Source organism: Brassica napus, chromosome C8, assembly GCF_020379485.1.
Source record: "Brassica napus cultivar Da-Ae chromosome C8, Da-Ae, whole genome shotgun sequence".
Classification (NCBI taxonomy): Eukaryota; Viridiplantae; Streptophyta; class Magnoliopsida; order Brassicales; family Brassicaceae; genus Brassica; species Brassica napus.
In genome coordinates, this window is record NC_063451.1 from 38740360 (window position 1) to 38757114 (window position 16755).

The 16755-nt window shown below is 36.2% G+C and overlaps 1 protein-coding gene, 1 long non-coding RNA gene and 1 pseudogene across 2 annotated transcripts; 1 reads left to right on the forward strand and 2 right to left on the reverse strand.

Annotated features, from left to right (window-relative positions):
• Positions 1–74: 74 nt before the first annotated feature.
• On the reverse strand, positions 75–2257 carry LOC111208686 (annotated as a pseudogene).
• A 6078-nt stretch (positions 2258–8335) lies between these two features.
• On the reverse strand, positions 8336–9093 carry LOC125591156. The gene is made up of 2 exons (XR_007327142.1): positions 8850–9093; positions 8336–8626 (listed from the first exon to the last, which is right to left on the reverse strand). It is a non-coding gene; the product is annotated as an uncharacterized LOC125591156 (long non-coding RNA).
• A 294-nt stretch (positions 9094–9387) lies between these two features.
• LOC111208701 (phosphatidylinositol 4-phosphate 5-kinase 4-like) lies at positions 9388–15013 on the forward strand. The gene is made up of 8 exons (XM_022708039.2): positions 9388–10847; positions 11013–11180; positions 11271–11436; positions 11511–11627; positions 11715–11908; positions 12062–12192; positions 12276–12348; positions 12426–15013. Exons 1-8 carry the CDS (start codon positions 9643–9645, stop codon positions 12712–12714), a joined length of 2343 nt encoding a protein of 780 aa, XP_022563760.1. The 5' UTR covers positions 9388–9642; the 3' UTR covers positions 12715–15013.
• The last annotated feature ends 1742 nt before the right edge of the window (positions 15014–16755 follow it).

Below are 16755 nucleotides of genomic sequence, written 5' to 3' on the forward strand. Positions count from 1 at the left end.
AAGTTTGTAAATAATTATAATGGTGCATATAATATATTTATATTGGTAAAAAGAAGAATTTGTTCAAAAAAAAAAAGTAACGTGAATTTTGGGGGAGAATGAGACAAAATGCAACTTATATTATTGTTACAAAAATATTTTGTATATATTATTGATATTCATTAATGTTTATAATATTAGTATGACATAGATAAGTTAAAAGATTTATATTGAATTGATTGTTAATTTAATTTAGGAAATGTTTTATTAATTTTGAAAAAGACATGGAAAACATATAATTATATAATTAGGAGTAATTATTACTTCATTAATTTTGGAAAAAACAAAGATTATTCAAAATAGGTTCATTTAATTATTTCAGTTGCATTAGGGTGTAAATATTGTGCAAGTGTAAGGGTTAGTCTTAATTTGTACTTCTCTTTTAATAGATTAGATATTTATCATATTCATGGGAAAAATCTTCATACTAAGATGCCCTTGTCCACAATAATGGCAAAACTACAATTAACATTACTTTATCTTGGGGAGAAGCATCTTATATTTGTAAGATTAGTGATGCCTCTGACTTGAGTTTGAGATAACTAGAGAGGTGTGCGAGAGAGAGACCTCAGAAGCGTCTGATCTCTTTGGGAGGTCTGAAGTTAAGAGGATGGGTTTCAGGAGTTGCGTTCTCGTCTTCCTTCCACATCTTTATGGTCTTGTCTGCCTCACACGTTTTACCAGCCTTGAACCCGTCTGATCGTAACACGCTGCATATATACCAGCTTCACTCTCCAGCGAACCAGGCTGTACAATAGCTTCTGCCTGTTGGAAACTGTGACCACTCTTCCAATCCCAGAAACATAAGCTTCCATTATCACCTCCAGTGACCATTACACCATCCTCATTCACAGTCACTGCGTTGATTATGGCTCTTTGCTGAGAAAGCATGTTGTGGCAAAACTCTCCCTTAGGAAGGCTAAACTTGTTGATGTTATCAGCCGATGCAGAAACAAAAGCATTCTCTGTTGGATGGAGCGCCATTGCTCTGACAGCTTTCTTATGATTCGTTAGAGTTGTCATTGTTCTACCATATCGAAGGTCCCAAAATTTAATGGTGGAATCATGAGATCCGGTAACAACTTGAGGGTCGGTTGGACGGGTGAAGACGGAACAAACGTCTTTGTCATGTCCCGAGAGTGCAAAATTCTGCATCTTCGTACGGATATCCCACACCCTGCAGACAGAGTCTCGCCCTCCGGTTAGTAAAACGTCCAGAGTTGGATGAAGAGCTAAACAGTAGACGCCAGAGAGATGGCCATGATAAGATCGGATAACCTTATTCTGCTCAAGGTCCCAGCATTTGACTTGCTTGTCATCACCAGCAGAGAACATGTAGGCATCTTTGTTGCATACAGCAAGGCCTCGTACTTGCCCAATATGTCCAGTAAGTGTGAGCTTCAGAACTCCACTCGCTACATCCCATACCTTAATGGTACGATCAGCTGAACCAGTGCAAAACCATTCATTTCTTGGGTCAAATGCAACAGATCTAACCCACCCCAAGTGCCCCTGGATCACCCTGTAATTCTTCCATGGTGCATGCCACTCTGGACGGGGCCATCGACTAGGCATTAAAGCACAAGTTGACAGGTTTCTTTCAGATGAGGATCCGAATGCAGGAAGAATCGTGGTGCTTTTGCCTGCGTGAACGGTGTTGTCGTTCAAGCTTCTTGGCGGTAAAGTAGGACCGACAACTAAAGCTTTGCCCTGTTTGGCTCCTTCTGGACCTGGAAGGGCGGCAAGGGCGTTGGATGAAGCTATCTGCTCATTATTATATTCAGCTCTACGTATAGACTGCTTACTCACGGGCTCTACACCTCCAAATGCAACTTGAAACTTGTGAGAAAGCCGAATCTTTTTGCTTTCCGGATCAGGCGGAGCGAGTTGATCATGAGCGGGGGAGAAAAGATCAAGAGCTCGCTTTACTGATTTGAGACTCAGCTTTTGCAGTGACTGTGGTTCGATCTCCCTCGTCATCGTCGTTTTCCTTCACTCGATTAGGGTTTTTACACGAAAAAGAAACTATCTGTCTGAGTCACGTATGGTTTATATAGAGAATTAATTTAGAAAGAAAAGGCAAAAATACACATTTTCCTTTTTTGTATATTCGTTAAATTTGCTTTTAAAAAATATGACTTAAACGGTTAAACCTTAAAAGGAAAAGTGAAAAGGAAAGTATTCGTGAGCATCAAGTAATTATTATAACTAGACCCTGATCAGCGCGGATATGCATTTTCAGTTTTTAATTATTTATTTTATTAAATGATGTATTTGTAATATACGTTCATATTATATTCATTAAGTAAATATTTTTTTTTGCATCTTAAAATATCTATTTTTTACGAATGTGTGATATCATATAAAAAATATAAAAAATGAGTATAGAGTTAATTATATAGTTTTAAAAACAAAATTTTTTTCTTTCGTGTGCGATATCGTATAAATAATGATCCGCCCAGTTAACAAAAATCATGATTATTTTATGTGTAATTTTTTTTATTTTGACCATTTTCTTAAAACTATATTAAATTTTACATATTTTAATATCTTTACCTTTTTAATTGAAATGCAACTCAATATTTTTTTAACAATTATAACAAAATATTTAAAAAATATTTTTAGAATTTGTTTGAAAAATATGAAAATTACATTTTAAATTAAAATTATCCTAAAATATGATAAGTTTTGATGTAAACGAAAACTCAAATTATGTCAAAAATAACGATATTCAATGATAATAACAATTTTAATTGATTATTTTTTAAAAAATACATTTACAAAAATATTGTTTGAAAGAAAATTCATTTAGCTTTAAAATATAAAATGAAATATTATAATTAAATAATAAAAAATATAAATAAAAACCATAAATTTAGCAAATGACAACTGAGTTATATTATGCTAAAATTTTCTTTCTAACAATTTATCAAATGACAAATGAGTTATGAGCAAATATACCATATAATTTTTAAAAACATAGTCATTCTTAAATATTTTTTGAATAAATAATTATTTTTAAATTTAATCAACTGAAAATAATATCCGTACAATTGTGTGATTCAAATTCTAGTTTTATTGATGCATGTTATATATTAGTGCTGCATGTTTTAGGTAACATTTTAATGATGCACGTTTTTAAAAATCTTCATTATTAAGATTATGCACGTAAGGATAACTCATGAGTTTTTTGGGTTGATTAAATGACATTATGTCCAAATTTATTTAAGGATATTTCATTAAAGTAACTGAAAAAGACAAACAATAAAATAGGAAGTTTAAATTCATTTAAGCATATTTCATTAATATAACTGAAAAGACAAGTGATAAATTAGGCAGTTTTATTCATTTTATGATATTTCATAAATGCAACTGAAAAAGACAAGAAAAAAAAGGGAGTTTAATTAATGAAGTAAGAACATTTTCAAATGAGCACTTCTCTTTTAATAATATAGATTATACGAAGTAAATACATTAGGAAAGTTTCAGTCTTGTTAACCAAGAAAAAGGAGATATTCAGACTAATTGTTTTTTTTTTCATTTTAATATAGAATTTAGAAAAATACCTTCTTATGAGTTTATATTTTGAAGATTACACTGTGTTTAACTGTTTTTGAAAACTACACTTATTTATAGATAAAATGACGAAAATATCCAATTTATATGTATTCTAATATTTAAATTTAAAGTGTTTATAAAGTAAATCCAACAACCGTCTGGTTTTATATTTATCTTAATATCTATATAAAATCTCATTTAATTAATTATTCGACGCCACAATGTTTTATTATCTCTTAGAAGAAGCTTCATGTCGTCATCATCATAAACATATTACACAAAATACTGTAGAAAAAAAATCTAAAAGTAGTGCAGAAAACATATTAGATCCCTCACGAGAATTTAACTAAGAAAATAAATCAATTATACAGAATCTAAAAAGTGGCAAAAGCTCGACTAGCTCCACTGTTGCTTCCGAAGCAAAAATGCTTTGAAGTTTTTCATCACAATTCACCATATATTATTGCTTTTAGGATCCTTTTAGAACAGAAACCAATCAATCAAGATATAAACTTCTTTAGCAAATACTAAATGATCCCTTCAAGATCTTTCTTGTCTTGATATAAGACCAGACACTCATGAAAACAATCCAAGAAATATAAAAGCCAAACGGTGCCTTGATGTATCTCTTTTCTTTATGTTACAGTTTATTAGCTACCGTAACATTGTACTTTGATTAGCATGATTATAGGGAAGAGATTATATTTGTGAACTTTGTGCATATAAAAATTCGTGGAGTTGCAGTAAAGCAACATGGTTTAATCCATTTCGTGAAAAACTAAACCCCAACAACATTACGTGTTTATCTCAAACTTAATTTTCTCACACATGAATAATAATAATATTTTCATTTTTACATTTTGGTTATTAAAAGGAAAAGCGGTCAAAACCAGCCCAAACACACATGAATATGCCGGTGCGAAAACATACCCAACTTTCTTTTTAATTGAAATTACATACCTGATTAATTTTTTTGTGCCAAAATCTTCATTTTTGACATCTGGCAAACGGATTCTTAACAGAAGCTGACGTGGCTGTTTCCTCTAAACGACGTCGTTTTGTACGCTGCGGGAATTAATAAGAGATCAACAAAAAGTCGTTGTTTTAGAACCTTATTTTCCAACGTGGTCGTTTAAAGCTCTTCACTTTGTCTCTTTAACGTGTCTGTGAAGAGAATTTGACAAGAGTTGTGCTGAAAATTTGGGTTGTCATATAAGATTTACCCTGATAATTAATCAACAAAAGACAACGATATAAACCATCCAAAAATCAGAAACATCCGATTCAAAAGTCATACAAAAAATGATGGAGTGACAACTCCAATACCAAAAATAAAATCACTAACAAAATAGTCTACAGACAGCAACAAAACAATCATCAAGTTGCGTCTATGTTCCTTAAAAACACACCAAAAGCTGTTTATGTGCTCCTTTTAAATACACCAAAAGCTGCTTTTATCCTCCTTCAAAACACACCAAAAGGAAAAAATATAAGTCATATGCAAAAAGCTATAGCAATCTAAAAAAATAACTATAATATTACCACCACGATTCGAATTTTGTGATGATTGGCTTGGTCCTTCAGAAGGTGGTTTCCTTGGCCTAAAAACGGGACAGCCATGATTAGGACATTTCCTACTGTTATGTCCTCCGTGTCCACATCTTCCACAAGTTGAGGTTCTTCCTTCAATAGTCAGTTTTAGGCCTGGGCATTTCGGGTATCGGTTCGGTTCGGTTCGGGTATTTCGGGTTTTGGGTAGTTCGGATAGGGGCTAGAGGATCCATTTAGTACTTGACCTATTTTCGGTTCGGTTCGGTTCGGATAGTTTCGGGTTCGGTTCGGTTCGGATAGTAAATGTAGGAACCGGAAAATATCCGAAAAAAGTTCGGTTCTCATTTGGATCCGGTTCGGGTTTGGATAGTTCGGATAGTTCGGATAATTTGGATAAAATATCGGTTATTTAGGGTAAAATATCAAATAATTAGGATGATTTAGATAAAAAATTTGGATATTTCGGATTACTTTGGATATTTCGGATAAAACTATCTGGATAGTTTCGGATACTTTCGGGTAGTTTGGATACTTTATAATAATTTAGTTATCCTCAACTATTTTCAGATACTTTTAATAGAATTTTAAATTAAAAATATATATTTAGTGATGTTATATGTATATATAATTAATATTTTTATATATTCGGGTACCCATTCGGTTCTCGGTTCGGTTCCGGTTCGGTTCGGTTATTTCGGATATAAAAATATAGGAACCGTTCGGGTATTTGAGAGTATTAGTCTGGTTCCGGTTTTGGGTATTTCGGTTCGGTTCCGGTTCGGTTCTTGCCACTTAAATGCATTAGTCTTCCTCATATCCATACGAATCATGGCTTGCCTTCTAACTGTCTCCAACATCTCGACCAATGGCATCTCTTGGGCAGTGTTTAGTGTGTTATTGTAGGACTCATAGAAATTGTTGGAGACATCTTCACAGACAGAAGTAGAGCTGAAGAACGCCCTGCTACAGTTCTGTGGATTCTTCATCAACACTGCTTCATACACTCGCACATCAAAATTCTTTAATGCTTGTAGAGCTACCTCATAATCTCCAATATTAAAACTCTTCGCTACTGCCCAGAACAAGTCTTTAGGCAGTTCCTTTCCTGGATAAGCTCTCCTTAAGTTTCCGTAGATGTGCCTTGCACACATACGGTGTTCTACTCGAGCCAAATATTGGACGACAATATGCAATCCATGTTCTCTTTAAGGCAGCTAAGCAGACATATATCCTGTCAAAAACCTCTAAACCTCTTTCATCTGTAGCTGTTCCAATCTCCATAGTAGAATCTGGATTACATTTTAAAACCTCTACCTTGTAGTCCTTAAGCCTCGCAAATTGCTTGTCATGTTCATCTTGAATCATCATCAAAGCTTTTTTCTTACCCTTCCTACATTGATCTTATGAAGAAATCACCTTGTACTTCTCTTCAAGTCTTTCTTGCATGACCTTAGGCTTGAGAGTAGGATCTCTTCTAATCTCGTTCAAGAACAACTTGGCAATAATCCTATCCCTAACGACCTGGCTATATCCATCTGGTATACATGAATGCTCCTCCTGAAATGTCTTAATCAAAAACATTCCTGCTGATTTTTCATAGGAGCAGTAGATTCTGAACTGGCACCCTTTGTCCTCGTTTTTATTACTTCCATCTCCACTAGGAACAACATGATCAGCATTACCATCAGCCCCATCATTATCGCCCTCACCTCCAGCAACAACTCCACACCTCACCTCTGATTTTTCACATCCCCATCTACTAAATTTCACATTGAATCCACTCTTTAGGGCATAGTCAGCCACATCTTCCTTGAACTCAGGTATACTATCAAATGCTTGCCCTAACTTTAGTTCACCACTCCCTTTCTTACACCTTTGATATCGGCGACCACCATCCTCACAATCAGAGTTCTGAGGAGTTACCTCATCATTGTGATGCTCATCTTCATCAACAAAGCCGGCTACATTAAGCTCCACTTGTGCATCTTCATCAAGCATTTCAGAATCACTGTTATGTGATGTATCACCTCTCACTCTATCGCCATCAGCAGCACTTCCATCTCCATGACCAGAATGTCCATCCCATCACCAGAAGCTATAAGATCATCATCTTTTTCCAAGAAAATCTTAGCAGCCTTTGTCAAATTTAATGAGCTAAGCAGATTTTGGTACATTGCATCGCCGTTACATGTGGGAACCGAAATTCGCACTGTCGATTTCCGTTTAAATTAGGAAAGTAGGAGAACTCTATTTTCCCAGAGGTCCCGGATATCTACTAATACCACACGCTAAGCAATCAGAACACGAGATAACAATGATAAAGTATAAGAAATCGTAAAAAGGGAGCAAAGAGAAGTCTTATTCTGAATTTGTGTATGAGCGTTTACAACAAGGTATAAGCCTGAGCTGTTGAGCTGTCGGCGAGATTCCTAGTTCTAACAACCCTAAGACGGCTAAACCTGATTGAGTCGCGCAACTCGAATAACAAAAACGGAAAGTTGTCTAATTGCTCTAAGTGCTAAGTTTCCTCTGAAAAGTCCTCTCCTCATGCCTCTCGCCTAGGACTCCTTATATACTGGCTCCTAGGTCGGTTTACGCTTTTTCTCTTCTGCCCTTAAGCCGTCATAGCATAAAAATGAAGATATTCCATTTTTTCCGATCTTCGTAATTATCTTCAAAATTTCGTATTTATCCGCGGAAACTTGACATTTATCTTTCCTTGCGAACCAAGCGTAAACCGTCATGCGGCTTACGGGCTGTTGGTTAAGAAATCGTAAGTTGGGCCTCGAGTCATGTCTTAGGTCCCTTTGGGCCGTCTTCTGGCTCGAAGCGTTTATTACGGCTTCTTTCGATAATGAACGAACTTTCCGCGGTTTTTACCGTAAAGTTTTATCGATGACTTAGAATGACGGGAAACATGAAATGGGTTCGCTACGGTCTTCGGGAGATAGCATCGAAGGGTAGACGAGAATGCATGGACTAATGTCATATCAACGTTTCGAAAGAGCTCGGTCGCTACGTAGCGACCGAGGGGAACGGACGCTCGGTCGCTACGTAGCGACCGAGTGGAACACGCGTTCGGTCGTTGCGTAGCGACCTTTTTCGAGCTCTTGTCCGATGTCTCGTGAATGTGTTTTCTCCGCAAGATTCTTTGTAAAAATAAATCTTTTTCGAAGATTTATTTTTCGTAAAAACGCTCATGCCGATTTTTACGGACTTTCAGACATTGATTTCGTCGTGACCGATTTTGACCCCAACATTACACATCATTTTCAGCTATGTGATGTCTTCATAAGGAAGTTTGTACCAAATCCTTTGTCCGTATAAGCTGATTCCAAGTGCGTCCGACAGCTTTGTGAACATCATCTTGGGATAGCAAACAAGATCATATGTATCCCCTCCTTTATATGAAGTGACACCATCATTAATTTCAAATTTTCCATTGTAGTATATTGTGAAACATGCTTCAAAAGAGTCACTGCAAAACAGAGAAAAATCCAGTTTAGCATTTCATCGAACAGTTGGTGTGTAAAAAAAATTCATATTGATTCAAAAACCCTAAAATACAAAAACTTTGTCTTAAAATGTAATCATCTAATAGGTATGTCAAGTTTCAAAATTGAGGAACAATTAAGGTAAAAAACGCAATCTATATTCTCTGTTATAAAGGAAACGACTTCGAGAATGAAAGGGAGACTTACCTCATCGCATAGAACGTTGGAACAAGACTGAGAAACACACAAGAACTTCGACAGATCTATAACAAACAAATTTTGATTTTTTTTTCCTGTACATCGTAGAGGAGAGCTGTTAGAACTTTCTCCGTGTTCCAACAAGAAAGTGTAATGTTCAAAAAAAAGAAAAAAGGAATATACATTTCAAATTTTAAATGATAAACAGTGTATTTTTCAAATTATCCCTATTAATTTTCGATTTTTGCATTTAAGCTAATATCGAAAATGGAAAAAAGGAAAACTTATAATTGAAAATTCAACAGTTTAATCAATGAGCTTAAGCTGTTCTTGACAGAATGTTTCACTGAGTTCGAGTTTCATCTATCTCTGTCGCCGATAGCTCCCACATTGGAGACATCATTAGTTAAGGCTAAGTTGATCAGTTATTCTAAAATTTTATTTTAGAGAAAATCTGAGATGAAAACTCGGAAATGCTAAGAATAGAAAGAAACGAGTCTAAATTTGAAGGCTTTCAATGGTTTGAGGAGATGAACGGTTTCTTCTTTGAATTACATAATTAGTTAAAAGAGGAAACGACAAGAAAAGATGAAATGTAGAAGAAAAAGGCATTGCAGATTTCTTCATGCTGCTTTTGATCGAATGATTTTAGGTTTTACATTTTGTCTTTTTCAGCATATAGTTCATGATCTTCTCTTGTGTATGTGTACATCCATATGATTTGTTGTAGACAAGAAAACATATGCTTTCTTAGGTATTGTTCAAGGTTATATATAGGTCTCTAGAAAAAAAAGAAGCAAAAATGAGCAAGGAACAAAGCTGTGTTCTAAAAGCTTGGGAGGTGACGATGAGAAAGACCCAACAAGCCAAGAAACGTGCAAACAGTATTTTTGGGACGGTACCGGTAGCTCTACAGACAGATGATGATGCTACAACAACCGAGGAGAATGATGATCATGAGAGCAGCACTAACACAAGCAGCGTAGGTGAACTGTACCAAGAAGAGAGAGTGCTTCCCAATGGAGACTATTACACAGGTCAATGGTACGATAGTTTTCCCCACGGGCACGGTAAATATCTATGGACAGATGGTTGCATGTACATTGGTGATTGGTACAACGGGAAGACTATGGGGAAAGGCAAGTTCGGTTGGCCTTCTGGTGCCATGTATGAAGGCGAGTTCAAAAGCGGGTACATGGATGGGACTGGCACTTACACAGGTCCTAGTGGAGATACTTATAAAGGTCAGTGGGTGATGAACCTAAAACATGGACATGGGATCAAGAGTTTTGCAAACGGAGATGTGTATGATGGTGAATGGAGAAGGGGTTTGCAAGAAGCTCAAGGGAAGTATCGTTGGAGAGATGGGAGCTATTGCATCGGTGAATGGAAGAACGGTACTATTAGTGGCAAAGGTACTTTTGTTTGGTCAAGGGATGGTAATAGATACGATGGGTTTTGGGATGATGGTTTCCCTAATGGTAACGGGACATTCAAATGGGACGATGGGAGTTTCTACGTTGGTCATTGGTCTAAAGATCCTGAAGAAATGAACGGTACTTACTATCCATCAGGCAACGAAGGGACTCTTGATTGGGATCCTAAAGACGTGTTTGATAATCTGAGTGAGTACAAGATTTGTAGTGGAGAAAGGGTTCCTGTGTTGCCTTCACAGAAGAAGCTCTCTGTTTGGAACTCTTCCAAGCGTGTTGAGAAGCCGAGGAGGATATCTGTTGATGGGAGGGTAAGTGTTGGTTTGGATAGAGCGTTTGAGAAGATGAATATGTGGGGAAGTGATAGTGGTGAAGGCGCTGCTGATATTGATTCAACTACAAGGAGAGATTTGGATGCTGAGATAATGAGACTTGAGGCTGAAGGATTGATTCAGAGCTTGAGACCTAGTCCTGTGCCTATGAGATTGCCAAAGGCAGGGAAGAAGCAAGGCGAGACCATATCGAAAGGTCACCGGAATTACGAGCTTATGCTTAATCTACAGCTTGGAATCAGGTAACTATCTCACTTTACCTCCTTAGTTATATCAATGTTCTAAAAATCGGTCTAGGCGCAGTATAACCAATAGTCCCATAAAAAATGCATAACTACCGTCTAACGATTTTTTGAACATTGAGTTATATTATAAGTTAAAGCTTTGTTGATGTTTTGGTTATGCAGACATGCTGTTGGAAAACAAGCTCAGGTTGTGTCTCTTGATCTTAAGCATTCAGCTTTTGATCCAAAGGAGAAGTTATGGACAAGATTTCCACCAGAAGGAGCCAAATACACACCTCCTCACCAATCTAGTGAATTCAAATGGAAAGACTATTGCCCATTAGTTTTTAGGTGAGAAAACATAACACTGACCTCTCTATTTAGCTCTCATTGGTGCTGCTTATTCTTACAACATGTTATACTAATTTACCTATCTTTCAGGAGCCTGAGGAAGCTGTTCAAGGTAGATCCAGCTGATTACATGTTATCGATCTGCGGTAATGATGCCCTTAGGGAGCTATCATCTCCTGGTAAAAGTGGAAGTTTTTTCTACTTGACGAACGATGATCGTTACATGATAAAGACAATGAAGAAGTCTGAAACTAAAGTGAGTTTAAGTTACCATATAAAGGTGTGTGGCTGCTACACATATTAACTGCTTTCTTGAATTATGTGATGCAGGTGCTTCTGAGAATGCTTGCAGCTTATTACAACCATGTTAGAGCATTTGAGAACACTTTGGTGATTAGATTCTACGGTCTCCACTGTGTGAAGTTGACTGGAACAATCCAAAAGAAGGTAAGAAGTGAGAACAATGCTAACTTAAAATATAAAGAAAGGGTGCAGCTTGGATCTTCATCGAGTTCATCTCCTTTTTTTTTGCAGGTGCGGTTTGTCATTATGGGTAACCTATTTTGTTCAGAGTACTCTATCCACAGACGCTTTGATCTTAAAGGATCTTCTCTTGGCCGCACAACCGATAAACCTGAATCAGAAATCAACTCAAACACAATCTTGAAAGATCTTGATCTGAATTTCATTTTCAGACTACAGAAAGCTTGGTTTCAAGAATTCATTAGGTTAGTAACCATCAATCAATATCTTTACTTCACAGTTACATTATTTATATTTATGTCCTATCGACTGAACCGGAAGGAACGTCCTTAGTGATACCCAGTGGATTAGTTACCACACTACATTATAATTATTATGACCGTTGCTTTAATTTTCAGACAAGTCGACAAAGACTGTGAGTTTCTAGAACAGGAGAGGATCATGGACTACAGTCTTCTGGTTGGGATTCATTTCAGAGAAGCATCAGTCGCTGGAGAGTTGATACCTTCTGGAGCACGCACACCTATTGGTTCGCATTCTTGAAAAAACCAACAAACATGTCTCTCTTCATTAGAATGTATCAACCAAACTATTTTTCCTTGTCAACTTCAGGTGAGTTTGAAGATGAAACAGCCCCTCGTCTCTCAAGAGTAGACGTAGATCAGCTTCTATCCGATCCCACAAGGTAAGTAAACACACAACAAAAGTTGAACTCATACTTTCTCTGATTCTGGAGTCCAAGAAATGTGCTGATTGTTGCAGGTGGGCTAGTATTAGACTTGGAGGTAACATGCCGGCTCGAGCAGAGAGGACAATGAGAAGGAGCGACTGTGAGTTCCAGCTAGTTGGGGAACCAACGGGAGAGTACTATGAAGTTGTAATGATCTTTGGAATCATAGACATTCTTCAAGACTACGATATCAGCAAGAAACTTGAACATGCTTACAAGAGTATCCAGTACGATCCTACTTCAATCTCAGCCGTTGATCCGAGGCTGTACTCGAGACGCTTCCGTGATTTTATCTTTAAGGTCTTCTCTGAGGACGATTGAAACAAGTTTCCACTGTTTCTGGCCTTTTTAGGTTTCTTGTGCGCCAAGAAATGAAGGCTTAGGTTTTATATACTTCCATTCGGCAATGGTTATGCAGCCACTACTTTATTTTATTTCATAAACTGTATTAATTCTACAATAAACTAAGTATGTAAGGAAAAATGTTTCAAAAAAAAAAAACTAAGTACGTGACAAAAGTTGACATTTTAGCAGTGAATAATTTTTTTACGAGAAATTCTACCTAAAAAAGATTTTGTCACAAATATAGACCTTAAAAATAAAATGACCAAAATAGATTTAATTGTTTTATCAAAAGAAGTAAATATACATTTTTATCCCAAAGGTTAATTAATCTAGACATTATGGTTTAGAGTTAAAGAGTGGAATTTAGGGTTTAGGGTTTATGGTTTAGAGTTTAGGGTTTCAGATTTAAAGTTGAAGAGTGGAGTTTTGGGATAGGATTTCAAATTAAAAAAAAAACAAATTTAAAATTTTCAAAATAAAAAAATGCTATTTTGGTCATTTTAGTTTTTGAAGTCTATTTTTGTGACACAAACTTAAAGATGTTTATCCGAGAGAATTGACTTTTTTTTATTTCACTTCTTTTTTTTTGAAGATGAATTAATCACATAAACGAGTTCTCACATTTCTCGTACAGCATCTTTTCACGCAACGCTTCGAATTCATTTTGTAATAACTATCCATGTTTTCCATTTGAAGATGAAAAGTGTAGAAAAGCCTTTCCTCTTGCGACCTTGAAAATGAAACATCCACAAGAACAAACCCCATCTTCTTCTAGTCCAGTTAACACATTGGATATTGAGAAGTTATGAATCAATTGGACGATGAAATTTGGACCATCACTTCGTTGTCTCCAAGCCTAGTGACGGGAACAGTGGATATATAACTTGACACTGCCTTTGGTTGTGGCTTAACGTAATGTTCAATGCCTCTTTGATCCGATACACGAATTAATCAAGAGTTCTTCCTTATTCTGTAATAACTTCTTCGCTTGCTCATGCACCTCTGGTATGTACTTTAAGCTCCGTGAATTGGTTCCAGAAATACTTAGCTTCCTCTGCAAGAAAGAAAAGGAAAAAGGATTCTCAGCATTTTTGTTCTAGATGGTATAGATGCAAACACAAACGTATTTATTCTGTTAAATTTATGGAGTTCCAACTTAAAATTAATTGACGTGTAACTTATTGATATATTAGATATTCTTTTGTATATCACTGTAGGTCTTATCTCACTGCAAGATTCCGAGCACATTCTTTTAAAACGTCCAAAATATAAGGGACGTCAGAATAGTTACTTACCGATTGATCTAAGGTTGGAAGACTTGAGCGGAGAGATGAAAATAAAGAGTTGATCTTCTTGCGACGGTCACGCTCACTAGCATTGCGATTACGCTTCTTGATAACAAATACATATGTTATAAAGCTGCGTTAAAATATGTTATAAAAACTTTTTATCTTTTATAGACTCTATTGGCTATCCGGTTGGCTCCAGGAAAAAACGTATTTAGTGTTTAGAGTGGATTAGTCCGAAATCATACCAACGTGTATGACCCAAATTTGAACCAATTGTCTGTTACGGTCTACATGTTCACCATCTGTGACGAAACTCAAGTCTAAACTGGTTAAGCAGTGATAATTTAGTTTTCAACAGAAATGAAATTTAAAACCGGTATGGATATACACCGAGTTCAAAAAGATTACAATCTAACTACCACTGCTTGATTTTGTTTTGGTCAATTACCACTGCTTGGTTAAAACCTCTGTTCATTAAAATTATATAAAATTATACATGTATTATATATAATACATGTATCAAAACTATAAGAAGATTATATATTTGTGTATTGAAAGATGAGTCAGCTTAAAGATTATAAGAAGATTACATGTATTATATATTCGTTGAAATAAGGTGGAAGATGCTTTGGGCATCCACATGACATGATGTAAGCCTATACATAAGCATTTTTGAAATTTAGTGTCTTTCTTAAATACATGCAGCCTCATTATTTAGCACAATAAAGCCATTACAATATTTAGGTCAACATGATGCCCATCTATGTCTACACTAAAATATGTTGTGATTTAGTTATTCTTCCAAGAACTGGTAAAAAATATTCCCAAACTCTAAATGTGAGCCAATGAGGTTACATAGATTCTTATAGTGACCCACATTTCCAAACTAATATAATATTTTCACTAAAAGAAAACGTTTCTATAACAACGAAGATTTACGAGGAAAATATTTCGTCGTAAATTTACATGGTGTTTACAACGCAATTACGAAGAGACCAAAATTCGTCGTAAACTCCATGTAACTTTACGACGAAACGGTTTCGTCGTAAAGTCAATGTAAGTTTACGACGAAAGTACGTGGAAAGAGAAATTTGTCGTAACCGTTACATCGACATTACAACGAAACATGTTACCGTTATATTTAGGTGAAAACGTGTATTCAATGTGCTTTAACTTACCTAAATTCGTTGTAAAGTGGTTGTAAATCTTATGTTAAAAACATGTAAAATCCATGTAAAACATTCTTTGTAAAATCATTGTTATATTTCAACTACCCAACTCGAAAATTTCTCTATATATATGTCATTTCCCACAACTCTCTTCCTCACAACACACAAACGGGAAAAAAAAACAGCAAAAAAAAATTTTCAAAACAAAATCTAAGAAAAAAATGGCCGGTGGCGGTAGTATTTACGAGTTACGGAGTTGGATGTCTTTGCACAAAGATTCCGACGGGAGGGTGACGAACGCATTTCTGAGCGGGCTAGAGACATTCATGCACCAGGCGGGCTGTACACCGATCACGCTGGAAAGTGGTAAGATGTTATGCCCCTGTCGGAAATGCAAGAATTCAAAATTTGCACGTAGTGAAACTGTATGGAAGCATTTAGTAAACAAATGATTTACACCACAATACTACATTTGGTATCAACATGGAGAGGGTTATGGGGGGGAAATAAAGCTAGTAGTAGTAAATAATAATTTTGAGGATGCTCATCATAATGAAGAACCGAATCATTTGCATAATGAATATAATTATCATCAAGAGGAGCAGATGGTAGATCATGATAGGGTTCAAGATATGATTAGTGATGCATTTTTAGAAACAACTACAACAATAGCTGATGGAACTGTAAATGTAGAAGAACCTAATTTGGATGCAAAAAGGTTTTATGAAATGCTAGATGCTGCAAATCAACCAATCTACACTGGTTGTAGAGAAGGTCTCTCTAAATTGTCTCTAGCATCTAGGATGATGAATATTAAAACAGATCATAATTTACCTGAGAATTGCATGGATGCATGGGCGGAGTTGTTTAAAGAGTATTTGCCATAAGACAACGTGTCTGCTGAATCTTATTATGAGATTCAGAAATTGGTTTATAGTCTTGGGTTGCCTTCGGAGATGATTGATGTTTGCATCGACAACTGCATGATCTACTGGAAGGAAGATGACAAGTTAGAAAAGTGTCGATTCTGCAAAAAACCACGATTCAAACCGCAAGACCGTGGATGGAATATGGTACCGTACCAAAGGATGTGGTACCTACCAATTACAGACAGATTGAAAAGATTATATCAATCTGAGAGGACTGCTGCGTCGATGAGGTGGCATGCTGAACATGTCCAGAGAGATGGTGAGGTTGCACATCCATCAGACGCAAGAGCGCGGAAACATTTCAACAAGGTACACGCAGATTTTGCTACAAATATTCGGAATGTCTATCTTGGGTTATGCACCGATGGATTTAGTCCATTTGGAATGTCTGGTAGACAATATTCTTTGTGGCCAGTCATTCTTACGCTGTACAATTTACCGCCGGATATGTGCATGGAACAAGAATTTCTATTTTTGACCATATTAATCCCTGGGCCGAAGCATCCAAAACGGTCTCTTGATGTTTTTCTCCAACCGTTGATAGAAGAGCTAAAGCAATTGTGGTCAGAAGGGGTGAAGACGTACAATTGTTCCTTGAAAAACAATTTTACGATGCGAGCAGTTCTGCTG